A 26,548-nucleotide genomic window follows, 5' to 3' on the forward strand; every position below is an offset into this window, starting at 1 on the left:
CCTTCCTGTTATCCTAAGGGCCTGGATTGTCGGGACTGAAAGGAACAGAGGTGATGTAGGGATGGGAAGCAAGTCTCATGATATATTCACCTTCTCTAGCTATGTCATCAGTAAAAGAGAGAGACTCTGTGACAATTTTTTACCTTTTCTTTCACTGACTTACTTATTCCACAAACTGTGAATTATCTGCCTTCTCATTTCCCTTTAGAATCTCCTTCAGTATCACAGATACCATCAATTTTCTCTCAGGTGGTCTTACTGATGCAAGTCTAACTAAATTTTAGATCAGTTTTTCTCAGTTGGTTTTTATTTTTTCAAGGCTGCTCCTATTTGCTATTTTGGACCTGGAGAAGGAAATGTAGTTGAAAGCTTATTGACTTTTTCCCAGCAAGACTAGTGGGTTTAATAACATAGGTCTGGCTAAAAACCTTATTTTCATCATATCCAGGGATACATCAATGATACTGTTTTGTTATTTCTTCTAGCATAATTTATGGCTGTCAGTGCTAGGCAAATATCCCAACAGTAAGTAGTAATGATACAAGGAGTGTTACGTTAGCCCATTTCATCTGGGAAAAATTAACAGAAAAATCTCAGGCAACTGATGCACTTTGAGAAACTGCAACACAAATGTCTCTTCTTGTTATGAAGTTGCCATAAGACAGTTTTTTTTTTTGTTCACTGTGGATTGAATAATTTTTTTTTTTTATTCTTGTGTGCTTATAAATCAGAAAAATTTGGTGTTCAGGGTGTGTTTATCCCTGCTGGTGACATTCCAGAGCAGTTTGCAGTTTCCCTGCAGTCCTATGGAGTGCAGGGTGCTGAAGAGCATGGAAGCAGACCCTCGAATCTTGTAACACCATCAGTAGAAGAGCTGTGGTGAGCGTAGGACACAGTAAGCAGTTGTTAACATTGAACTCATATATTAAGAGACACTTGTGCTGAGGCAATTGAGTTTCTGGCAGCCATGGGAGGGACAGATCCAAGTACCAAAATGTTACCTGTCAGTCTGCAGCTGTGTCATATTAGCAGCTCCAGCACTGGCCTCTCCCCTCGTGCTTGGCATACACAGTCCAGCAATGCCTCTCCCATGGGCAGAGGACACATCCTGTATGTCTGCAAAACAGAGCCATGCCTGGGGTGCTGCTTGCTGAGCACTGAGACTGACAAGTGCATTTCTCTCCTGCATCCATGTGGGAGAGGCAGGGGGAAATCAAGCACGTACCCTTCACCCTCCTAATCCGGATCTCCTCAGATGAGTGCTAAGGTCACTCGTCTCCCAGCATGGCCTCTGGGGCGCCAGGGCAGCAGAGAGCCGTGGTGAGGTGAGACTCCAACTTGCACAGCTCCTATGGAACTTCTGAGGTTCTGTAAGCTCAGGACTTCTTTCTCATCAGGGAATAACATTGGTGAACTGGAAAGGAGCACCTGAAGCCCCTGCTAGTGCGTGGCGTGATATCAGCTACCAGGCCTCCGTGGGAGGAAACTGAGGCTGTCACCGTGGTGTTAATCAGATTCCTGCCAGGAGAAAATAGCAAGTGAGCTATTTTAGTCATCCAGGACACCAGTGCAGTGGCTCTGTGACATGGACCAAATATAGGTTACATGCACAGCCCAGGAGTGCTTGCCTGCCTGAATTGTGTCTTCCGCAGTTGTTGGCATAACTTTGCCTCCTGGCATTTGTTTTCATTTACATGAAGCTATAAAGGCCCATGTGGCTGGGAAGGAGCAAGAATTAACTTTTGCTTAAAATATCATAGCAAAAACAAAACCAAAAGCTTGGTGGAAAAGTAGAAGTCAACCCTTGCTTTTTTTCCCCTTCAAAATCAAAAGATGTGGCTTTTTTTGGAAAATATATACTTATGTAATTTGTACTAATTTTGGTTCTTAATAACCAGCACAGCTCAGTGAGAGATGAATGGTTGCTGCAATTAAACCCATGTAACGTTATTTGTGGCTCTTTTTGAGAAAAGGCTGGTTTGTCTCAGCCCACAAGACTTATTTTAGATAATCACCATTTTTAAGTGCAAATGTGACTTTAAAGGCAGTTATTCTTGTCCATGAACATGACAGGAGCTTAAAAGCCTTTGAAATACCAGAATGGACCTGTTAGAACTACCAGGCAGTTCACCAATGCCTCAGTTAAGGGCATACGTGGGAGCAAGAGGTTTTATTCTCCAAATGCTGTTTAGAATAACCTCGCATGACTGATTCACCATGTGCCCCCCATCTGCAACCACTCTAGGCTGAACCCACTGGTTCTGGTAGGTCACATTTTGAGGAAAGGGTTCAAAGCAGAAATCAGAGTTCAGCAACCCTAAGCCCTTACATTAACGAACATATGGGATTTTTTCCTTTTCTTGCCCCCTGCTTGCCTTGAAGTGCTGGCCTGTCTTTGCTGAAGTGCACAAGCTGCCCTGAAATAAAGCTGTGCTGCTCAAATACAGACACGAAGAAGCTTGTTTCTTGCTGCGAGTGAAATACCAAAGCTGCTTGTCAGTGCCCTGACCCAGGCATCACCCCTGGGGAGCTGTGCTGGGAGCAGGAGCCCCACGAAGAGCTGCACCAGACACTCTCAGCCCGAGTGTTACCTGGAGTGGGGAGGAAGAGCCTCCAACACTCTCCAGTCCACCAGTCCCTCAGTGCTGCTCACTCAGTGCACGGGTGTTTGTTCTGATCAGAGCTCTGCCTCTTAAACTGTGGATTATGGCAGCACTGAAGGAAAACATGACTCCCACACCCACCTATTTATGAGGCATTGTTTAGCACTACCTTGTCACTAAATGGACGAGGGAGGGGGAAGGCTTTTAAAGACTTGAGAAAATGGCTCTATATTGCCTGAAGAGCCACTTTTGTGGAAAAATCTTAATTGTGCACACACACAAGACCACCTACATTATCCCTCCATCTCCCAAGCGTGGTCATAAAGTGGACTCTGGGATCTTACAGGGGATCTCACCTGGCAGATGCTGGTTTCTCTGGGTGTTAAATGCCTTCCTTGCTCAGCCAGCCTGCAGCTGCCATAGGGATGAGGTTGAGGAGTTTTCCATCACTCCTTTTGGCACGGGTCTGGCTGCTGAGTTTGGGATGTGCTGACCAAGCAAAAAAGGGGGATGCTGGCACAGCAGGTCAACACCTACTTGGGGGTAAATCTCTCTCAGCACTTTAACCAACCTCACTGTAAAACCTCACTGTTGCGTTCCAAGGGTGATATGGTCTCTCTCCTGGAGAGCACTTGTACACCAGAGGAATGTTTTAAAGCAATATAATTGGCTTTCTTAGTTAAAACCTCAGCATTCCAGAAGGGAGAGACCAGAACAGAAGAATCACCTTCAAATTCAGCAATCTCCATTTTAAAGTGCATCCTATTGCAATTTATCGTAAAGCAAAAGATGCACAGTTCTGACATTAAGACTGCAGTTTCAAAATTGAATGCAATATATTATGTGAAGCACATTTTCTATGAAGTATCTTTTTATTTTTACAAGACACCTGATTTCATATTTAAAACATGTATTTGGTGTTGACTGTAGCTTTGATTTCTCTAGCAGAGAAACACCAGTTCAGGAGCTGTGTTGAAGAAATGCCTTGGGTTGGGAACATTTTTAACTGAAATGCAGACTCTCTGAAGGCTTCAAGGGAAGGGCACTTTGCCTGAAGGGAGTCACATCAAAAGCTCTGCCCAGCTTCTACTCTACAGGTTTCCTGAAAAACCTTATCATTACACACTTTTATACTGACATTCACTCTGATGCAAACCAGATCTACTTGTATTTGTGCTCCTACCTAGTTCAGTTACCAGCATAATGTATGTGAAATGCTGGATGAAAAAGTACATGCGTAAGTTCCCATCTGAACTGATCTCAGAGATTAAGTGGGAAAAACTGAAAACTAGATTCAGAAACTGTTAGTGCCTAATAATTTTCCTAGGGGAGGGCAAGCTGAGAGGGGCTCCCAGGAGCTACATATTAGGCATAATATGAACACAGAAGATGTAGGGCTTTGGGCATTGCATGACTGAAAAGTGAACAACTCCTGTCAGCCCAGAGTGCAACTCCTCACCCTACTCCAAATCACAAGCCTCAACTTGGCCAGCAGCCCTGTGCTAAAAACACCCATTTCTCTCCAACACAAAGTCTATAAATGGAGCTAGGACAACTGTGTCAGCAATCACAGAGTATCTCAGCTTAGCAGGGACCTGAAACAATCATCAAGTGCAGCTTGGGTGCCTGGCTTGGAGGTACCTGAACTCCAGTGCAGTGGATCCACTCAGCTTTGCTTGTACCTGCAGTGTGCTGGGGGCACAGTTGCAGCAGGCACCCCAGAGTTGCTGCCTTCGGCCTCACAGTGCCTCTTGCAGCCGATGATTTTTGTCTCCAGCAGATGGCCCAGCCAGCCCACAGCCAGCCGTGCTTGGCTCTCCCTTGGCAGTCTCACTGCAGGGAAATGGAATCGTGATCTCCGTGCACTACTTGAGATTGGCACCTTCAAAATCAGTCTAAGTTAAAGATTATACAGAAAAGTGGGTTTGTGTACGCCAAACTAAATGTCCATTAGTACCTCAGGAAACAGCAATTTTGAATTTAAGATGTTTTTAGCAGTAGTGGCTGCATATCAATGACTCAGTACTACCACGTCACAGCTGCAGAGTTTTGCGCATGTGTTTTCATGCCCAGCAAATTTATTTTCTGTAATAACAAGGACAAAATGGAAACTATGCAGCTAATGCATCAGTTCTGCTTTTTAATATGACTGGCTCTGGTCTTCTCAAACTTACTGGAAACATCACTATGACATTATTTCCCTTTCCAAAGATCTATACCGGTTAGGAAAATAAATGCTGTAATAGATGGAAAGCTGGCACTCAACAGCACTAGAGTTCCACTTGCTAATTGTTGTTTACAGTAAAGCTAGATACATACTGAGACACGACACTTCCACTCATATGATCTGTGGTTTATATGAACTGTTGACTTTTCCTCAGAAAAATCTGTACTATCTGTTATCTTACTGGCTTCTAATTACAAAATACACTACTTCATTAATTGATTATGCTGTCACGCTTTTCCCCTGTAAGAATACAAACCTGGCTTTTCTAAACCTGATGTAAATAAATTTCAGATTTCACATGTAATGACTTCTAGTCATGCATGTTCTGAAGCTAGTTCTTCTAAAATGGGACAATTTCTCTTTCAGAATTCAGCAATCACCAATAACTGAGTGTAGTTTGAACTGAGCAGAGCATATTATTCTATATACCATTTGCATAAACTGTACCTGCAAAATTGGGACTCCACAGATTTGTTCCTGTACATTTCTTTGAATTAAGGAACAGAATGAATCAATATTTGCTACGGAATATGGTTAATCTGTCCAAAGTTGTATGTAAGGATAGGAATACACAGTGATCCCTATACCAGTTAACTACAGCTGGTGGTTTTATGGGGAAGAAGTATGAAAATGATCTGTTTGCATTCTTATGTAATTTTTACTTGAAGAATCATAAAAACTTTGGCAAGCAAGAACTTTACATACACACTAATACCACAAAACTAAGATATAAAAGCCATTTATTCAAAAAAATGTGGTGGTGTCAAATCACATACACAAGCCAATATTGAGCTACAAACACAGACCAAACAGTTCTATAAACAGAAACTGGAGTGTTCATATACCATAGTACCTGAAAAAGACCGTTAATAAAAAGGAGTCCATAAGTATTTCACGTCACTTTTTCTATATGGCTCCTTGCTGAATGTCTTTGCCTAAGTTAGTGTACACTGAGCCAGAGGTAGAGTCCCAAGTAAAGCATCTAATGCCTCAGGGCTCCATTAAAAACCTTTATTCTTCTAAACAAAAGGAAAGTCTAGTCTATAATTTTCTGTATGACACTGAAGTAAAGCCTCTTTGCTTGAACAGTACGGCATTCCCAAGCGCATTTGGCATTAACCTAGACTGAGACTGTGCTCTGTGGAACCACCTCAGTTCTCCTCCCCTTCAGACTCCGACTCTAGAAGAGAAGAGAGTAAAACACTTCATGTAGGTTGCACAAGGACACTGATGTGAGTAATTCTGCAAAAAAGCAAGTTATCCTTCCAAAATGAAAACGAAAATTTTCACCACACCTTGTAGTTCCTAGGAAAGGTTGGCACATCAAACAGAGCAAACAAGAAAGAAATACACAGCTTCAGGAAATGAAGGTTTACTCTGCTGCCCTCCATGGTGGAGCTCTTAATTTACGGATCTGTCATTAAAATTTTCACCATGTTGCTATGAATGATTCTGGTCCTCAACTACAGAGCCACACGATGTGTACCTGAGCTGAGTTTAATAAAGGATCAGCATTATTTACTCACTCTTCTAATCTCTATGAGTAGACTGTACTGCTCTCATCCAGGAAGCACCCTTAAAACTATTTGCTTTGCAAGTATCAATCAGCATCACCATCCAGCCTATCTAGAAAGGCTAAGTGGTGTTACCTTACAGGAGGTATGAAACATGTACAAACCACATTTTTAAATGACTTTTATAGCATATGATAAAGTTCATTTAGTAATGGAAGCAGAAGAAGTAGGAAGTAACCCAGAAGCAGGAATACACATGCTGGCTTTGTAACCTAAAGCTACTTTGCATCATCTTGTATTTCTATGTTCACCTGACAGGAAAGGGCTCACTGCCAACAAATATTACACCATAGATCAGATTTCTGAGAGCAAACAGAAACATTTTGTCTCCGTTTGTACTGGACTTTGTAATTAAGGACATCTGGCAGAGGGGACGTGCAGGAAAGGATAAAAATAAAGAGCAGCCGAGGCATACAAGCAGAAAATTAAAAAGCGGGGCAAAAAAAAAAAAAAAAGCTTAATTAGACCAAGCTTGCCCATCCAAAATTTGAAGTGTGAAAGCAGCTGCCATTTTTATACTGCTACCTGAACATGTGAATTGCTGCTAAGATTTATCTAGTCCTTGTCACTAGTACATATTCCCCCAAAGTTTATAAAATTGATTATATTAAATGGATGCAAATGAACCCTAATAATTCTATCCCTATCTATTACACATGGATTTATCTTCCCAAGTGATGGGGAATTCTTTTTCCATGCAAAAAAGATAACTAACTTATTCAATAGAAGTATTTTCCTATCAAGAACATGAGGAAAACCAAGTTAGGGATTAAAGAAACCAGTTCCCCTTCTAAATAACATTTTTAAAGCAGCAAATACAGACCAAATAATGTTAACCTGACCATTCAGCTAATGCCAGTTTCAAGAGCCAGGGCACAGGCAAGCTCATGCTATGTGCCATTAAACATGACAATAGCAAAAAAGGCACTGAGACAGGAAACTGTGTGGCTGCAGGTGTTAGCACCGAGGTACTTCATGCTGTCATCAGTGCAGAGTTCCTCCCTGCAGAAGCTAGAAGAGTTTATCTATAGACAAGTGGTACCCAATGAATAAAGGACTTCACAGGACTAACAAAGCAGCAACTGTTGTTAGGTTTAGGCATGCCTGGAAACAACTGAGATGGTCATGCCTGCTGTTTTGTATTTTGAGTCTTGAATGCTTCATATCCTGGTAGAACTAAAATGTGAAAAAAAAAATTGTTTTGTAAAGAGACTACCATAGTTCTTCAAATGAACCCATACCTTCTTCAGCATTTTGCAGCCACTCCACAAATTTCTTCATCTGGTCAAGAAAAACACTTTTGCCTTTGGCAACATGTGCTTCTTTATACCACTTGAGGATAGCTTCTTCGCTCAGAACATCAGCTGAAATACAGATCAGTGTTTGTGAAAAAAAAAGTATTTTTTAGAGATTGGCAGATTTTGAACATGAGAGGAGAAAGGTATTTTAAAGGCCATATAAAGCTAATATGATTGCAGTGGAACAAGCTTTGCATGATCTATATTAGGCTACAAATAGAGAATATTTGATGCATATAATGGGTTCCAGATGCCATAGAATGTGTAATGTATTAGGCCTAAAATAAAGTATCAAACATTGTGCTTCTGTCAAGAAGAGTTCTTTATTCATCTGTTTTAAATATACCACATAAGATTGCTGGATAAAAGAAATATAATAATCAGCCTGCACATCTCGGAAGTTACCACAATAAGAATTACCATGATTTTCTTGCTGTTGTATCACAGAATTCTGCATGGTTCTAGATGTCTGAAGTGACAGATACCTCCTGACTGAACACTTAAGAAACAGCCAGTAGGGATTTTTTTGCAGTCATTTCCCCCTAAAGGTCTTATATTGTTTTTAGCTACTAAGTTTTAAGGTCACTATTCAGACCACCCATTTAATTGGCTTGGATGGACAGCACAGCTGACATTTTTATGTCAAGCATCAGAAGAAAAACAGCTATCAGTTAGGACATGTGAGGCTGAGTGCAATTCAGAATAAAAAAATACTAATAAATAGCAAGGACACTTATTGTTACCAACATATGCAAATTTAGGTCTAGCAACAGACCTCTAGCTCCAGGACAAAGCTCCTGTAATCCAGCCAAGTCAAGTATCTCAGTAATTGATGGCTTTGGAGGCAAAATCTGGGATCCACAATGGCATTTTGGCAGTTATGTAATACAAGAGGCAAGAACAAACAACAACACCAACACCACCACCAACAACAAAAAAATCAAACTGTATTTGTTCTATAAAAAGACTAAAGACAGCTTTCTACACCTCATTAAAATTTCCATTCTTTTTGTCTTTGAACAAACTACCCTCCCTGCTCAAAATCATCACATTTATGGACTTCCCTGCTTCTTGGTGCCATCCCACCCACTGGGTATTTGCTTGCCAAGGCACCAACCCTGACCATCACCTTCTGCTTCAGCCTAAAGTTAGAGCAGATGTGGCAGGGAAGGGAAGAAGACAAACTGAAATAAATGACACTAAAACCCCAAAGCATCTGATCAAATGAGACAGAGGAGACACATTTCACATATGCTGTTGAATAATAAACAGATGGAAGCAACCAGGGATACGTTTGAACTTAATCAAAACTATTCCAAGACATTAAACAGTAACTGAATATGAAATCTCCCTGAAAATTAGGAATTTAGTAAATGCATGTGACTGGCAATTACCTTGTCTCTCAGGCACATTTCCAAAATAAAACCTCTTCTGCAGTATACTGCAACTGACAGTAATGCTGAGGAAATGCAGGGAAAACAGGACTGAGCTGGCTCTAGGCTTTTTTCCTTACATATAAATTGTGCGTAGTGAACCTACCAGAGGCACAAAAATCCACCATCTTCCTGAAATCATAACCTGTCACAATAAACGTTTTCTCCAATGTTACAGAAATGCTGGAGACAAGAAAGAAGTTTTGAACATGTTGCATTAAGTACTTGGTTATAGTCCTTAGCAGCAGCTCAAAGGCATTACAGTATTTAATGAATCTGGATTTTAATTTAGCATACCTGAAAATATGTCACATGGACTCATGAGCCTGCCATTTAATGTTAAAGTGCATGTGAAAAGATAACATTTACCTCCAAGTCCTGAAGTTCAAAACTACATCTGGAAAATTACTCAGGATATGACACATAACAACAGGCAAAGAAAATCAGGAAAGATTTCAGGAAAAAAAACAACAACCAAAAAAAAAAAACCTAAGCAGAGCAGCTCTGTCCCCAGCTCAAGCTCTGGGGCACTGTGGACATTCACAAGTATGACGCTGCTGTATAGAAGTGCTGAAGCCCATTGCTGCATGACAGGTCACATTATGATACTGTACAAAGAAGCACCTCCAGGTAGGCACATAGCTCAGTTTAAAATAATAGGACTTAAGTCTGTTTTTTTTGATTTGAAGCCCGTAAGCTCAACGGTTTTGTTGCCAAAGGGGAAAGTGCAATTGCTCCTTCCCTTCCCAAAACCCCAGTCTAATGAAAGCAGGAAGTCTCACTGTGTGCATCAAAGGTTAAAACATGTGCAAGTCTGGAAGATGAAAAATTTGCCAGGATTTAACTCCATGGCAATAAACCTCCTACCCTAACAGAGAAGAACAAAATGCCCTGAACTACAAAAAGGACAACTGCGATGCTCTTTTAATTTCTAAGAAATATTATGTGCAATACATTCATGCCTCCAGTGCTCATAAGGGATGGCATTCTCCCACCAGCACAAAGATGCTCAATTCAACAATCATGCAGGATAGCGTGTAGTTAATCAGACCTTTAAGTTGCTTTGAAGCAGTGGGAAGGGAAAATGGAAGGAGGATGAAGGGAATGACTCATTTTGTATATATATAGTTATTCCTCATTAAAGTTGATTATAGATATATTTTAATGGCTGAAGCTGAGCACTGCGGCTTGTGGGCGTGTGCACATCATTCTCACTGCAGTCCCAGGTGATGTCAGCCCCAGGGAGCTGCTTTTCCTGCAGGTGCAGCCAACTGCCACTCAAACCACCCACGGCCAGAGCCTCTAGGGACGTCCCTCATGAAAGGGAGAAGCTGCAGAGCAGACAGACTGAACAGCCCAGTCTCTTTTCTTCAGGGTTAACTGGAGAGTTACTTGAAGTTCAGGTCTCAGCTTTGCATTTAATCACCCGCTTCAAATGAATTTCTGCTTTTAACTCAAACCACATAGCCACAGGCAGTAAAGGGAAAAGCACACCCTGGCAGCTGCCAACACAGACAATCAATCTGCAAAATTCAACTTTATTGCAGCTAACTCAGCTGGGAGAACGGAGCCTTCAGACAAGGGCTCTTTCAATGCAAGGAATGTCCCCCACAGTACAGTTAAGGCCTTTCTGGTTTGTTTTGGGTTTTTCCCAGGAAAATTTTGCATCAAGCACCACAAAAAGTACTTGCATAATGAAGATGTTTAAAGATAATTGTGATCCATCAAAAAACAAAACCCCTGTATGAAGTGGAACTTGAAGATTCCATTCTTCTGTTTCCTGCAGAGTTTGAGAATCTCTGTCAGTCTGCATCATTTGGTTGCTGTATCTGCAAAAGAGTATCTCTGAGGCCAATTATGCCTCAAACCAGAGCCCTACGTCACGTGTACTTGCAATCAGCTATTTCTTCTTGTATTTTGTAAATGTTGTCTTGAATTCTAATGAAAAAGTACACAGAGGCTTTGTGTTTGCCGTTCAGAGGGTGAAATTCTGATCCTCGTTAAAGGAACGATCGTTAATTTCAACACTGTTAAGATTTCACATTTGAAATTTCAAGGAGAGAGACAAACTAAAAGAAAGGGGATCAACAGGTGAATATGATATATAATACCTATTCCAATAACAACAGTGCTAATTTTACCAACAGTTAAGGGACACACTGCAACACAGAAGGAACTAACAAACAACATACATCTTTACAACACTAGCAAGGAAACCAGCAAACTTACTGAGTGCCACTCAGAATTCAGCAATTCTTATTCTGCAACTGGCTTTTAGATCTTGGTCAAAATGCAGCTGTCAGATTAAAAACTGTACTGGCTTTAAGTGAAAACCAAAGAAGCAAGATCATAGCCAGGGATCAGTATAGAACTGAACAGCTTATTTTTTGCTACACTGTCTCAGGAACACAAGGGTAGAGTATTAATATTAATAACGATGCCAACAAGCTTTAACCAACTACAGAACTGCTTTTGGAAATTATACCGAGAAGCCAGTAAGTAGCTGCTGCTACTTAAGGGAAAATAGGGCCTGGGTTTACATTGGGGAAAAAATGGATGCTCCTTCTTGTTTAGAGACAGAATAATAAATAAAAAAATCAGGACCACAGACTTTCAAGATCTTCTAGGTGCTAATGAGGCCCAGCTGTCAACATGTTTAAGTATTTCGAGGTAATTCACAGGAAAGTAATCCAAGGGCTATTTTATGACGGAAATATGGAAAGCATTGAGATGCAAGATGTTGGACATGCTGATGAGAGTAGTCATAGAACTAAATTAGTCAAAGCGTGACTGGCATTAGGTGCCTATCATCATCACTGCTGACTATTTTTATGCCCAGGAAGCTCTCCCTCATTATGAGTAACAAGCAACAAACTGTCCACATTCATGCTGGTACAAAGCTGCATTTTTATCTGCCCATTCACAGATATTCAGATATCTTTATTTGTCACTAGATGAAGTTCATTAGGGACCCTGAAACCTCTCGAGATCTTGTGCATGTTGCACCTAACAACAAAAAGGGGAACAAAGGTGTCTGCTGTTCCCTCACCACTGACACAGCCAGTAACAGCTTTAGGGGACCTTTTTCCTCAGCTATTAGGAAACAGAAGATATGCTGTCATTGGAAGTTATCTAAATAAAGTGTATGTCTCTAAAAAGACTTGATGGCTTTTTAGTAGATAGATAAGAATTGGGAAGAAGGAGAGGGTGAAATCTACCAGCACTGAAACAAAGAAGAGGCAGGCAGCATGGCACTGGACAAGCCACACCATGAGCCATTAAAGCTCAATACAGTCATGTAGAAGAAACAGGAATTGAAGGCCTAGTCCTCCCAGAATTTTCCCTGGTTGACAAAGCAGCATATCCTCAAATAACGGACACAGTTTAACTCCAAAGCTCCCAAAACCAGATGGAGCTGATGCTCCCTGTATCCAGTATCCAGAAGGGCCCTATGACCTGTAAAGTCAGGCAAGCAGTTGGCAGCAGGTAGCAGGTCTGTCAAACAGAGCAGATCCAGCTTCAGCCTAAATGGGGCCAGGAAGGGCTGGCAGCTGTGCTGCCCCATGACTGCATCAGATGGCAGAGGCAGGTGCTGCAGCACGCCCGCCCCACATATTCCAAACAGAAATGCAGGCACACCAAATACTGGACAGACCCTAAGGTAGCCCCAAACACTCCTCTAGACATCATGTGAATCCTAAACAGTATTGTGGCACCTGTAGTGCTGAGGCTGAAGTCTTCTCAGCCCTCCAGACAAGCCTGCCCAAGTAATCTCCAGAGTCAGAACAAGAGCATGTGGGGTGAGCAGAATAGATGGGAACTAGGTTCTTCAAGTATGTTAAGTTTAATGTAAAATTCAGTGATTTATTTTCTTTTTAATTTTTAAATGCTTTGGCATGTCAGGTTTGCTCTTGCAGGCTAATACAGTAATGAATCTACAAAAATTCTGAAGGCAATCCTACACAAGCCTATTTCTGGTTTGACCATCAGTTATGCTCTGAATGCAGAGCAATTACGCCTCTCATTCACCATGTCCGAAGCAAATGTTCTTTTCCAAAGAAAACTGAATTGCTGCAGCTTGCAGCTTCAAGCTGTTCCACAGTCATTAATAGTATTTACAAATTGTAGAATTTGAGGGCAGAAGGACAAGGTGCATTGCCTTTTCATTTATCATTGAGGCCACGCTATATTGAAAGGATAGAAATAAATCCACATGACTCACTTCCTTCTGCAACCATGAAATTATTTTAACAGTTGGAACTCATTTGCCTTGAACATGTACCTGGACTCAACAGGGTGAACAAAGATCAACATTGGGTTTCTACACCTGCTGATTTTTCTCCTCCAACTATTTATAGCAAGAACGTCAGAACAAACTGTTTGGCACCCACCCATCACACGCGGTGCAAGACCATTAGTCTCTATGACAACCTGATCAGAATAAACTTGTGAAGAAGTCAATTTCACAATAAAAATGAAATCCATCAAAACTATGGCACCTGCAAAAATCTGGCAGGAAAAGAAGAATAAGAAAAGCTCCTTCTGGTAGGGAGTGAGTCAAAAAAAACAAACTCCAACTCCAAACCCCTGAAAAATCTTCCTGCTAAAAGGGTTTGCACTTTCAAGGTTTCTTAAAACCAAGCTCTGATCTACTTTTGAAATCTGCCAGAAATTTATAGAAGTGTCTTCCCAGAACTGGTTTTATACAAGGACTAAACTGCACTTGAAGTGACTGGACAGTGCTTGATCCTGCTCATGCTTCTTGAATATGAGATGAAAGCAAGAAAGGGAGAGAAGGGCTTGTTTTGGCTTTTCCTGCTGCCATATACTCCTTTGAGCTATCAAAGTATTCCAGAGTTCAACACCAACACAGCCTTCTCATACACACTACCTGGTGAAACATCATAGGAGAGTGGTTGACACTGAGAATCCAAGCAGAGAATACAACAGTGGATTATACACTTTTACCTTTATAAAAGAGTACCACTATCTTCTGAAAGGCTTTCATGAAGTGGATGTTGTCATAACAGTACTCCTGCACCTTCTGGAGTAGGATCAACTCTGACTGGCCTTGAGTGCTGAACACAGCAAGCAGGGGGGCATATTGCTGAAAGGAAGAGAGGGTAAAAATCAAAATGCATGTCAGTATACTTAAAAATAATTAAGCTTTTTTGGAATAAACATTATTAATTACATCCCTGAAAATGTTTCACTGAAACCTTAGATTTACTTGCACACTGCATTTTCCGGAACACATACTATGCATATACACAAATATCCATGATTTTTTGTAGCATGTCCTGCATGCTGTAAACTAAATTTCAGTACCATTTAGTTACTGAATTCTGTAAAATCAATTTATAAAGCCCACAAGCTGGCATTACTTCTGTCATACATTTCACAATGCAGAATTCTGTTCATTCAGGAGTGATGCTTTACAGATGTTCATAAACTAAGACATCCCAGGATGAAATACATGAAAAAAGTCTCTGGTTTCACAGGGGTTTTAGAAGTCCCAGGAAACTGAAATAAAATAAATTATTCCAAGTTAACTGTAATCAACTGTCCTTATTTTTTCTCATTACCACAATGAAGAATATCATGACACTCTGGTAAATGGCAACGTTTTCCAAGCACAGTATTAACTGCTAATGTTGTTCTGACAAGACAGTGGTACATTTCATTGTCTTTCCCTGGAGTTTATTAATATAATAAAAAATAAAGCAAAAATTTATTTGTTATGCAATTTTCCACTCTTATTTCAGATCTTAAAACTAAAAAATACACTGAAGGACCACCTCTTTCCTTAAAAGCTAGTGTTTATGTCCATATTTCTCCAATTTCCTGTCATCTTAGCCTGTGATGAGTCTGGCTAAGACTGCAGTCTTAAATTTAAGGTAATATTATGAGCATTTTTCAGAGATGAAGTTAAATTACCTTTGATCTTCAGAGACCCTAGCCAAATATACACTTCATGTTACTATTTCATCTGCTCTTGCACTAATCAGCTCAGCCTTTCTTCCAAGCCTTCAGTAACCCCAGTCTGGCATTCTTCAGCTGGATTTGCAATGGCCTGATATCACAGAGTTCTGGTCTGAGTGACCAGGGCTGCTGCTGGTCTTAGTCAAGTGACAAACCACCCATCACCACAGCACTGATGGGCATGTTTAAAAGTACACTTCAGCACTTCTCTGCAAGGGGCTAGATCCTGAGGGTTTTTCCCAATATGGTCCATGGAAATAATTACTAAAACACATGAAAATCAACTGAAATTTGAAAGGTTGTTCCAAAATGTGTTTTGCAATAATTATCAGCTATTTAAGAGAGCACAGAACCACAATAGCAACGAGAAGGTCAGCAGGCTGATGTTATTTAGTACTTTTGGAAGAAACACCCTTGAAATGACTAGATATAGCTTACACCAGAGGTCAAGTTTTTCCACTCCTGGCAGGTATAGCCACATCTTTAGAAACAACATCAGTGCTTTGGTAAGAGCACTGAAAAACTTGTGCAGGCTGTGAGTAGCTCTTTTTCCCCTTTTAGCCCTTGTAGCATCTAGCTGGTATCTAGGCAAATTGCAGGGAGGCAGGTCAATACACAATGCAGTTTATTTAATACCCTCAGCAGAACTCACCCCCATCCACATGTTTGTGAAGTGCTGCTCTATATAAACATTGATAACTTCTAATAAAAATCCTATGCTTTCAGTTTGGAAGTAAATTGTCTTCATTTTGCCATATCTGACTTTATCCCCTTCACATTCCTCCCTTACTTCTCAACTAGTACAGGCTCATAGTTATGAGTTTCACGAATGTCTAACTGACTTAGGAACCTTCTTTTAAATGCTAGCTGAGCAAGTGTCGTTATTTTCCATTTGCATCATGTTAGGGAGCAGGGGTTCAGCACCCACACTGCTCTGAAGCTTACCAGAGCCTTCCTTCCAGTGAGAATAGCCTGGAAGATTCTCCTCACCCATGCAGAACATCTCTTCTCTGCACTGGAGGCAGCCTAGGCACTAAGCCCCAGTGTCACAGTGAGGTTACTGGGACAATGAGGAGCTTATTCTGTGAGATGCAGGGTTGAACAGCTTGCCCTGTCTCCTCCTGAGGTCAGCTCCTGCTGGTCCTGCCATATGGATGGCACACATGACTTTTACTGCGCTGCCCGAGTACGCTGGTTCATGGCTGCCCGCCTCAACCCTGCCATTAGGTAGCCACTCATCCAGCAAGGATTTTTGAGACCTGTAAACTAGGTCAATACCCTGTGTTCTGACACATCTTTTCAGGGGTGCCTTCTGTACAACTTACTGGAAGAATCTGCTAAGTTAGAGACTGGTATCCAGATGTCAAAGCTCTGGCAATGTGCTTTGTGAAAGTTACCTGTTAGCTAGAGCTATACAAGAATAAATCCCACCATCTGACATGTCACATCAGGTATGTATTTATACACATCCTAATCACAGCACCAGGTCAAAGCAACTCCCTGACTGTTTCCTGGGACATTGACACACAGGAGGGCACAGAACTGAGCTCTGTATCATCCTAACACTGTTAATCCACTTTATAGAGTTGGCTCATACATTGAGCTAGCTGAGAGCCCTAAGAGAAGGATCTAAGATGTCTCCACCTGTCCTAAGAGGAAGGATGTGAAAAATGCTGTTTCATTTTTGAAGACCGAACTGTAAAACTGTGTATCAAAGCCTAAATTGCTATTTCTATTGTTTCTATTAAAATCTTACCCATGAATGCAAATAGTAAATACCCCATACAAATTTTCCTTACTTTTTAGAAAGTGGATATACGTAGAAAGATGCCTATCTTATATAGGCAAGATGCCTTACCTAATTCATTGGGGATACATTTACAGCTGATGGATTGGGTCAGTGAGATGCATAGGACTAAACATCCAGTCAACAGAATTTGTACAAAACCAGCTATGTTTCTCTTTTCCCAGAGTTCAAATATTCCAGAAAGTGTTTGTTAATTTGCCCTGCAGCACTAAACAATAAATCCCAATGGATACTTTGTTACAACTCAAAGAGAGATAATCAAATTTTACATCAAAAGAACAAGAAAAACAATGTCTCTCCTCCTTCTGGAAACTATCTGTCTTCCTCCCGATATTTGAGCCACTTCAGAAGACTTGAAGGCGGTCAGTCTTACCATCAAAGACTACACAATATCCCAAGTGACTGCATTTCTAGGACTGTGGATTGGGAAATCAAATTCAGACAAAAGGACAGCTGCAGCAGGAGCTAAGACAACATGGGAACACCCAAGTATGGGGAGACATCCAATATGAAGAAAGATCTACTTTATCATGAAGAATAAAGCCCAGACTGCTTCTGTTCCAAGGCAAGCCTTTGAAGCCCTGGCTATGAGGGAGTATTCTCCTGGTCATAGATTACCAGCTTAAAAGGACCAAGTCTGCTGAAAAGCCTCTGCTCTCAGATCCAGTGTCTTGCACTGCACAGTTACTTCACACTTAGATGAGGAACACCAATGATGGCAGTGATTGATGCCTCTGCATTCATTTCATGTTTCTTTTCTATCCCAAGTCCTTTAGAGTTTTTGTACCAAGATGCAACGAATGGTGGTACTGCAATACTGCAGCCTGTCTTTTTATGTATTCAGTTCCCCCATCCTCAAGGACAGTAGCTGGACCAGAGAGTAACCATGCTGTATGTACACACAGTCCCAAGCCAGCACCTGGCTTATCACCTGACAAGTCACTGAGTGTTCAGCTACCACAGCCAAGATGGGCAACAACCAATTCACAGATTCTGGCCTCACCATTCCTGCCCGGATCTATCCAGCCCTCTGCATAGCCAGCACAGGTGCTGCCTTATCATGCTCCCAAAACGTCTTTGCTTCTGGCAAAGACATTGCAAAGGCAGTTCCTGCAGGCTTACTAGTCAGGTCTGAGCAGGCTGAGTCCCAGCAGTTGCTTAGCCCTGCCCCAGTACAAGGAGCCTCTCAGGGATCTGGCACCCTGGGAAAGCACAAGGAAGAGGTGCTCAGGCTGTGACCACCTTGGCCTGCCCTGGCACTGTGGGACTCAGGGTACTCCATGATCTGAACTACCTCAGTTTTGCATCCATTTGACTGAAGTCAGACTATAAACAAGACTTGGCATGCTCAGCATCAGCCTTCTAAAATCTAAATCTCCTGGATTTAAAAAGGTAAAAGCTTGACAGCCAAAGAATGCATTCTGTGAATTCACCCATGTAGGTACCTTCAGATGTTTGAGGGCCTGCTCTGCAACCAGCTCTTCTTTCTTGTTCCATTCCACAGCATTCATGACACAGGTCCAAAGGAGACCAATCACTGCTGGCTCTGGCAGCTCATTTCTTTTCATTTCCTCTTTTACATAAAGTACTACCTGGAGAAGGAAATAAGGGACATTTCCAGTGAACCACAGATTATGCTGACTTTCCAAATACTTTCAGTCATTTACAACACAATGATGTAGAAGTATTAAGAAATAAAATTAGAACGAGATTTTGTCCCTCCCCTCTAACCTAACAGTTAATGCAGTTAAAGAAAATACATTTTCAAGGATAAATGAGGGAGAAACCCCCCCTTCCTGCAAATAACTACACTTGGAAATCCAGGATATTTGGCTGCTTTAGTCTGAAGCACAGAGTGAATTGATGGATAAATTAAAATAGTTTAAAGAAAAACAGAGGAAATCTGTTCCTCTCTACCTAATGTTGATTTAAGTCTTTGATTACAATTAAATAAACAGAAAGTTGTAAAAAACCACTTTTACCTCCTTAATTGGGCATTCCTGAGAGAGACGTTCTTGTAGTTCTTTTTGAAGTTCTTTACGAGTCCCCAGAGACTGCTGAACTCTAAGGAAATCTGAGAGCTCTTTTAGACCCGCTTCAGTAAAATACTTGGCAAAATGGTCCACATTCTGCCGGTTGGCTGGAAATAGTTCCTAAAAAGACAGGAATGCTCTCTGTTAAATAATCAACTATGACTCTTGACAGAATGGAGAGAACATTTTTCAAGAATGAACAGTGGGAATAACCTGCTACTTCCCTTAAAACACTGCTCGTATCCACACTGGAAAAGTCAACACTTCATTCATATTGCAGTGTTTCGCTGCAGTGGAGGGAAAAAGGATGTCCAGTTACGCAAATAAGCTAGCACTCACTCTATGTGAAGCGTATGTACGTATGAATAGCCCGGAGCCACACATGTTGCTCAAAACAAACCTAAGAGGAACCATACTTTTTCCAGATTCCAAGTCTTGTAGGGAAAATACAAAGGAATAGATGGCAAAGCCATTATAGGCAAAGCACATTTATCACGCTCCCTCAGCGCATCGCCACATTTAAGAAAAATGCATTTAATAATACTTAAGTGGCCCAGACACCCTGGCCTACCACTAATGCATCATTTAAGAAAAATCACAAAATCCACTATGTACTTTTAACATTAACTCCTGTAGACATTTCTAATTATAAGGCACTATCATTTTATGGAATTCCAGCTACTTAGAAAAGTTAAAATTATTCTTAAAAATCACTACAGCAAACGCCCCATCTTGGAAAGCGTTCAAAGAAGCTGGAGACTGTCCATCTATTTACTTACTGACTAATGAAATTAAGAAGAAATTTTCATAAAGGCATCTATGCTAGGGCAATGTCATCTGATACTTTACAGTTGTTTAATAGAGCAGAGTAATGAGACCCAACAGCTGAAAGTTTAAGTCAGTCAAGCCTGAAACAGAAATAAGATGCACTTTTCTTCCCTGCCCTCCCCCCCAATAAACAGTGTAATTAGCCATTTCCCACCTTAATGGCAAATTATTTATGACTTGGACACTTAAAATCAAGTACAGATTGAAGAGATGGAGGAGCATGGGAGGCATGTTACTTTTGAAAAATACTTGCTTAATTATATATTACTGAGGTAGAAACAGGAAATACTGATGAGTCTCCAGGCAGTGCTACACGGGACATGTGTTTGACTGCATTATCACAGCAGCAATCTTTCTGAGGACTGAAAAACCCCAAATGATCTTCAGAAAGACACTGGGAGAAAAAGGCACATGAAATTGCTCCATATGTATATATTCTCTGAACACCTTGCTAGGAACCCAGAACACAGGTTCTGAGTCCTGAGGCTGAAAGCATCTTGCACTGTACTTACTAGGTCTGAGGTCACCACTGCAGGACCATTTATGCTACCTAGATGGCTACTGCTGCAGAAAATTACCTTACTATTCATCTGCTATACTACTTAAACACTGCTGCTTCAGAAACTTACATTCAAATCATAATTCCTTATACTTTATATACCATTTACAAAAGGAAAACATATTTAAAGAAACAGAGCTTCTCACGCCCATTTGCTGGTATTTTTTTTAGCAGTAGTTAGGAAAAAAAATCCCATTTATTTAATTCTCAAGCCTCATATATACAGTCTCTTAGAAGACATCTGACTACAGGAAAAATAGAGACAGAATGTAAAAACATGTGATACTTAATATTCCTGAACCTGTATCAATGCTACAGCCATAACAATATTGCTGTGTTTCAAAACATTTTAGAAACTCTAACAGAGTCTGAGGGGGAGTTAACATGCTTACAGCAAACTACCATCTGCATTTCATTTCCTTCTTTTTCCCTGGGAGAGATAAAGATTATTGAAAATATCTTGTACTTACTAGCAATCTCTTATCGAGGTTGGCTTTTCTCAAAGCAGAGGTAACAGAATTGGCATCTTTCTCTGCCATCCATGCTTTAAAAAGCTTTACAGCAAAAGAGGCTGCAATCCCTATTAGAGAAAAGCACAAAACATGTTTCAGCAATTTTCAACATAAATTAGAGTTGACCATAAGAAGTTCAAGGTTACAAAAAAGTTACAAGACTGTGGAATGAAAATACATTTATGACAACAGAAACAAACACGTAGAGCTGAAACGCCTATTTTTTTTCTTTAATGCAAAATTAGTTTTCTGAATTATGCCAGATTGTTTGAAAATCTTTTCATTTGGTATTGCCCATCTCCATTCAGTTGTTCAAAGATTTTCTTTGCGATTATTTTTCCTACATTCTCAATTCACAGACTGAGTACAATGCAAAAGGAAAAATTATGCATTGAATGGATAGGAAACAAAGGCACAAAACAATAAAGGATAATCAGAAATAAGAACTAAGAAAACAGATCTTCAAATGTTTTTTTAGCAAATTCTGGAATAGGGTTAAACAACTTTACAACTTCAAGGTGACTGATTGTACTATATCCTCCTAGGAGCCATTTAGTAGCCAGCTGCACCAGGCACAAACACTATTTTAAGTGAAAAAATTCTTCCTTGAGGCACAACGTAGTATTTTGTGTATTAAATCAAACAGACTCTACCTCCACTAGCTGTGGATTTCCCAGAGAAGTTAAGAAACCATTAAGTTCACGCCTCCTATTTTCTAGAGCTGCACCACCACCATGACCTGCTCCATATTCGTCACTGCAAGTGCAGGGAGGTGAAGGAAGCTGAAAGGTCTCAGAAATGGAGCTCACTGTTGAGGAAGGTTGCCTGTAGGTCAGTCATGATTCTCCATACTACACTCACACCAACATCAGGGCTACTGAAGGTAGTGATAATGGTAATGCATGATGAAAAGCACAATCCCATGCTACAGCTGGCCACTGTAGTTTTCTGTCTCACCTCCAGATAGTCCAGAAGCTCTCAGAGCTACATGGAACCTACTGGTGAGAAGGAGCTTCATCACTCTTAGCCACTTTATAGATAGATATTCATTATTTTAACTTCTAGGATACTTCGACTAAATGCGCCACCAAACAAGAACAGAAGAGACTATTCCCTGACCACTGTAAAATTCACTGACAGTCTTAACACATCTTGACTGTTACAGCAGTTTTGGCAAGCTTATTTCAGGAGCTCAGTCATAAGATGTGATCCTTAGAGAAGTACTGTACGGAACCAGGCATGCACAATGCCACGCCAAGAGAGCCCTGCAAATACTTCTTTGGGCTTGTTTTACATATTGGACATGATGCAGCAATCCTAAGTGCTGCAAGCAGACTAAGCAAGATTCACAAAGCCTGGTCAACCAGTAGGTGACTTAGGCATAACTTCCACCTGCAAACACACTTCAGCATATCGATGTTCTTATGTGCTCAATAACAAAATTGAATGGAATGCTCTCTGTCACCAAGCATTGTCCCAAGACACATATCCTAAACACATTTTGTAGTTTTAGCTTAAAACAAAGTAAGTTTTATGCCAGTATCAGTATTAGAGAGTATGCTGTTTTCAGCTGGGGTAGTTAATTTTTTTCACAGTGGCTGTATAGGGCTGTATTGTGGGTTTATGCTGAACACAGGGTTGATTATACAGATATGTTTTTGTTATTGCTGAGCAGGGCTTACACAGAGCCAAGGCCTTTTCTGCTTGTCCAACTGCCACTCTGGCAAGGAAGTTGGGAGGAGACACAGCCAGGACAGGTGACCCCAACTGACCACAGGGATATTCCAGACTGTATGACATCATGCACAGTATATGAAGTGAGGGGAAGAAGCAAGAAGAGGGGAATATTTTAAGTGGCAGCTTTTGTCTTCCTAAGTACCCATTATGTGTGATGGGGCCCTGCTCTCGTGGACATGGTTGAACACCTGTCCATGGGAAGCAGTGAACTAATTCATTGTTTTGCCTTGTGTGTGCAACTTCTGCTTTCCCCATTAAATGTCTTTATCTCAACCCATGAGTTCTCCAGCTTTTACTCTTCCCATTCTCTCCTCATCCTGCTGGTGTGGGAGTGAGCCAGAGGCTGTGTGGGGGCTTGACTGCAGGCTAGGATTACACCATGACAGAGGTGGGCTGTTCTACGGCTTCACTACCCACAGATTTACAAACTTCTCATTTACAGCCCAAATTTATCACTGGCCTGTTCCCATACTCTATGCACGTGCTGCCACTCTTTCGCTTTAAATAGCTCTTCTCTTTTTGTTTGCTTTGGGTTTTTTTCCCCTTATTTGCAGAAAGTAATTCCAGCCATTTATATTATTGACTAACCCCATTAGCTGCTTTCTGCATTTCCACTACTTTGCCAGCAGAGTGGACAAGAAGGATACACTTAACCCTGACAAGATTCCATCACCATCCACACCTTTCTCAGTCTCTACTACAAGTTCGTCAGCAATCCATGAAAGATTATTTTGTTTTTCATCTATATATAACAGTGAAAGTAATGACAACACTGAAATAAGGTAACCTAAAATTAAAGCAAGTATTTGCACTCAAACTTGATAGAGTTCCTGTCTACACAATCTACTCTTACCTCACTTTCAGCCATTTCTTAGCCAGTGTTACAAGTCCAATGCTGATCAACAACTCTCTCAGCTCACCTGTTTAACTTGTAAACTACTCATGCAGTTTAACTTCAACTGCCTGCAGCATTTTTTTTTTGTAAATCAAAGAAATCTTTGCGTTTATTCATGCATGATCTACTTCTTTTGCCTTGCTAGGTCCCCCATTTTTAAACTATCTTTGCATATTGCATATTTTATTCTTGTATAAAATATCTACCCCAGGATACCGACTGGACAATCTTTCCTCGAATGCTGTCACGGATGCATTTTCAGTATATATAAACCAATAACTCAAAGTATATGTAAGCTCTGACAAATTTTAGGGCTCCTAGAAATGTAAGGTCATGATGCAAATAAGAATTGAATTCTTAAAATGCTAATTTAAAATACAGCAATTTTCATGATTTTTAAAAATTTGGGTTTTCCAATGCCTCTTGTCTTCCCATAACTAGGAAGACTTTAATTTAAACACATTGCAGACAATCACCCTAAAAACATGGATTAGTGCCTTTGTTTGAGATTTTTCCTAGTTTGATTCTGATTCCAAAAGCCATGAGTGATGACAGAGCAAAGCTGCAGCTGTGCCTTTTCTTTCTGCAGCATTTAGAAAACAAATGTAATGGTTAGCATGCTGCAAATGAGAACATGAAGTTAGAATAATTTTTTAAAATGAAAATTAGAATACATTTTAGCTAATTCATAACTCTAACAAAATCAAAAAAAGGTCATGAAAACTGCTCAAAACTGCCAGCATCCTTGCAATCATGCCAGGCAGTCAGAACTCTCAGAGAAATTGTTGAGCAAGCAGTTGCAAAATCAGGACTCCATGGTAGAAAGCTATAAATATAAAACAAAAATCCTTTTATAAAAGTAATCTCAAAAAGGCATTGTACCTTAAGACTGAAAGACCTCATTTACTTATCATATAATAAACACAAATTCATGAGAATGTTTATCAGTCACTCATCACTACTAGTATGAAGGCAAAATGAGGGATTGATTTTCCTCCTGCAATATCCCACTGGCCTGCACAGGATCTCTGTCCCACTTCTCACTCACAAGACATTAGCAACACTTGAAGAAATGCCAGCAGATCTATCTCAGGAGTAGATATACTTCACACCTTTATAGTACCACAATAATACATCAATTCTACAATTTTGCACACACAAGTATGACTTCCAAAAAACTATAAATCCTTTGGGGTTTGTTTTTGTTTGTGGCTTTTTTTCTGTCTAATTGGCATCTTACAAGATTTCACAAAGTATGCTGGGCACTGCTGTCTCTATATGCTTCTGCTTTAAAATACTGATTTCTGTTGTACAGTTACAAGTTTCCAACTTACATTTTATTGCAACATGCATCATACATTGCAATAAAATACATCTTCTTTAAAAAAGCTAAGAGAAGAAAAAAGATATGGAAAATTACCTTCTTTGACTATATTGTCAGTGAAGAGGCTTGTTAAAATTGTAGCAGGAAGAGTCCCATTGGCTAACAGGATGCCAGAAAGCATTGCCAGTTTTGTCTGCTCCGTCTCAGTAAAGGCTTTAAGAAACAACAGGAGCTGTTGACCAGACAAGGGAAAAAAAAAAAGTATTTATCTGAGGCATAGGTAGACAATAGGCAGAAATTAATATTAACAGTTTTATTTCTTGTTTCTTGAGAAGTCTCAATGCAAATTATAGCAATCACATCAAAATCTAACTAGAAGCATGACAGTGTCATTTCACTGATCCCTTGTAATTTCACTTTCTCTAAGAACACAAGATAGTACCTGAAGGGAGCCTACAAACAAAATGTAGAGAGATTATTTACAAGAGCAGCTACTGACAGGAAAAGGGGGAATGGCTTCAAACTGAAAGAAGGTTGGTTTAGATCATATATTAGAAAGAAATCTTTACTGTGAGGGTGGCAAGGCTTTGGGATAGGTTGCCCAGAGAAGCTGTGGATATCCCAACCTTGGCAGTGTTCAAGGCCAGGTTAAATGGAGCTCTGAGAAACCTGCCCTAGTAAAGACCCTGTGGCAGGGGGTTTGGAGTCAGATATCTTTAAGCCCCCTTCCAACCCAAACCATTCTGTGATTCTGTGATGCTTTGGGGATATGGCCTTAGTCAGGTATAAAACACCGGTCTTCTCCAAATATACATATATATACATATATATATAAAGGTAAAAGTACTTGCCACAGGCTTGAGACACACAGAAATTACAGGATCACAGACAGGAGCCTGACTATTCACACCTTCTGACTTCCAGCTAAGCCACACAGAGTTGCAGTTTGTTATCTAGCTTTCAAAAACTATTGCTCATGCAAACAATAAAAGGATAGGGAAATTTCATGGTTTTCTTTTAGGGAAGGGAATACAGCACAACTACAACAGATTTTTCTACTGGCTAAAATAAGAAATATAGTTCAAGATCAGACATTCTTGATAAAGCTGACAAAGGACAGACAGGAACGCAGGCTAATTTAAGACCTTGCCAGTACTAATTACAAGAGAAAACAAACAGCTTGAGAAAAAAATACAAATCTCATAATCTTGGAAGATCTGATCTTTTAATTCTAAAACTGGCAATTAAGTCTGTTTTTAAAATTTTAATTTCATATGTTAAAATTATTGACTTGAGAGCATACTGATGAAGTACATTATTCCCTTTTTCCTTTATATCAGGAAAAAAAAGTTATGCAGAATCGGATTTTGTCAATGGCATTACTGTTAACAATAATGGATTTTTTTAAAATTTTTTTTTAGTGATCACAATATGGATGATGGAAAAAAAGAGATGAGACAATAAAGGACAGCTTCATTCAATGCAAAAAGCTGCTAATTCCATCAGATGCTAGCTTACAAATTTACCATCACCACAGAAGAATGGGGGGAAAAAAAGTACTGCAAATACAGTATTCGGCAGTTAAAAAGAGTACTCATTTTTTCTTTTATAAGGAAGAACAAATGGCGCCCCTCCAAAAGGATGTCCTGACCTTCTGCTGTCAGGACGTCCGTTTTTTCTTTTCTGCATAAGCAACAAATGTAATCAAAGCAAAACAGTTTGTTTTGATAGAAAAT

At 40.2% G+C, this 26,548-nt stretch overlaps 1 protein-coding gene across 5 annotated transcripts in view; it reads right to left on the reverse strand.

Annotated features, from left to right (window-relative positions):
• Positions 1–5,553: 5,553 nt before the first annotated feature.
• The window catches only part of BZW2 (basic leucine zipper and W2 domains 2), a 57,657-nt gene continuing 36,662 nt past the window's right edge, over positions 5,554–26,548 (reverse strand). For all 5 annotated transcript variants that reach the window (XM_066196386.1, XM_066196400.1, XM_066196377.1 and 2 more), the window contains exons 6-12: positions 24,909–25,044; positions 20,815–20,924; positions 18,907–19,077; positions 18,370–18,516; positions 14,104–14,242; positions 7,646–7,768; positions 5,554–6,010 (exon numbers count right to left, since the gene is read on the reverse strand). In XM_066196386.1, coding sequence (XP_066052483.1) covers positions 5,982–6,010; positions 7,646–7,768; positions 14,104–14,242; positions 18,370–18,516; positions 18,907–19,077; positions 20,815–20,924; positions 24,909–25,044 — 855 coding nt within the window. In that variant the 3' untranslated portion in view covers positions 5,554–5,981. The remainder of the gene's footprint in view (positions 6,011–7,645; positions 7,769–14,103; positions 14,243–18,369; positions 18,517–18,906; positions 19,078–20,814; positions 20,925–24,908; positions 25,045–26,548) is intronic.

The sequence above is a fragment of the Chamaea fasciata genome, unplaced genomic scaffold (genome assembly GCF_029207755.1).
Source record: "Chamaea fasciata isolate MVZ Bird 193981 ecotype frontalis unplaced genomic scaffold, bChaFas1.0.hap1 SCAF_1, whole genome shotgun sequence".
NCBI lineage: Eukaryota > Metazoa > Chordata > Aves > Passeriformes > Sylviidae > Chamaea > Chamaea fasciata.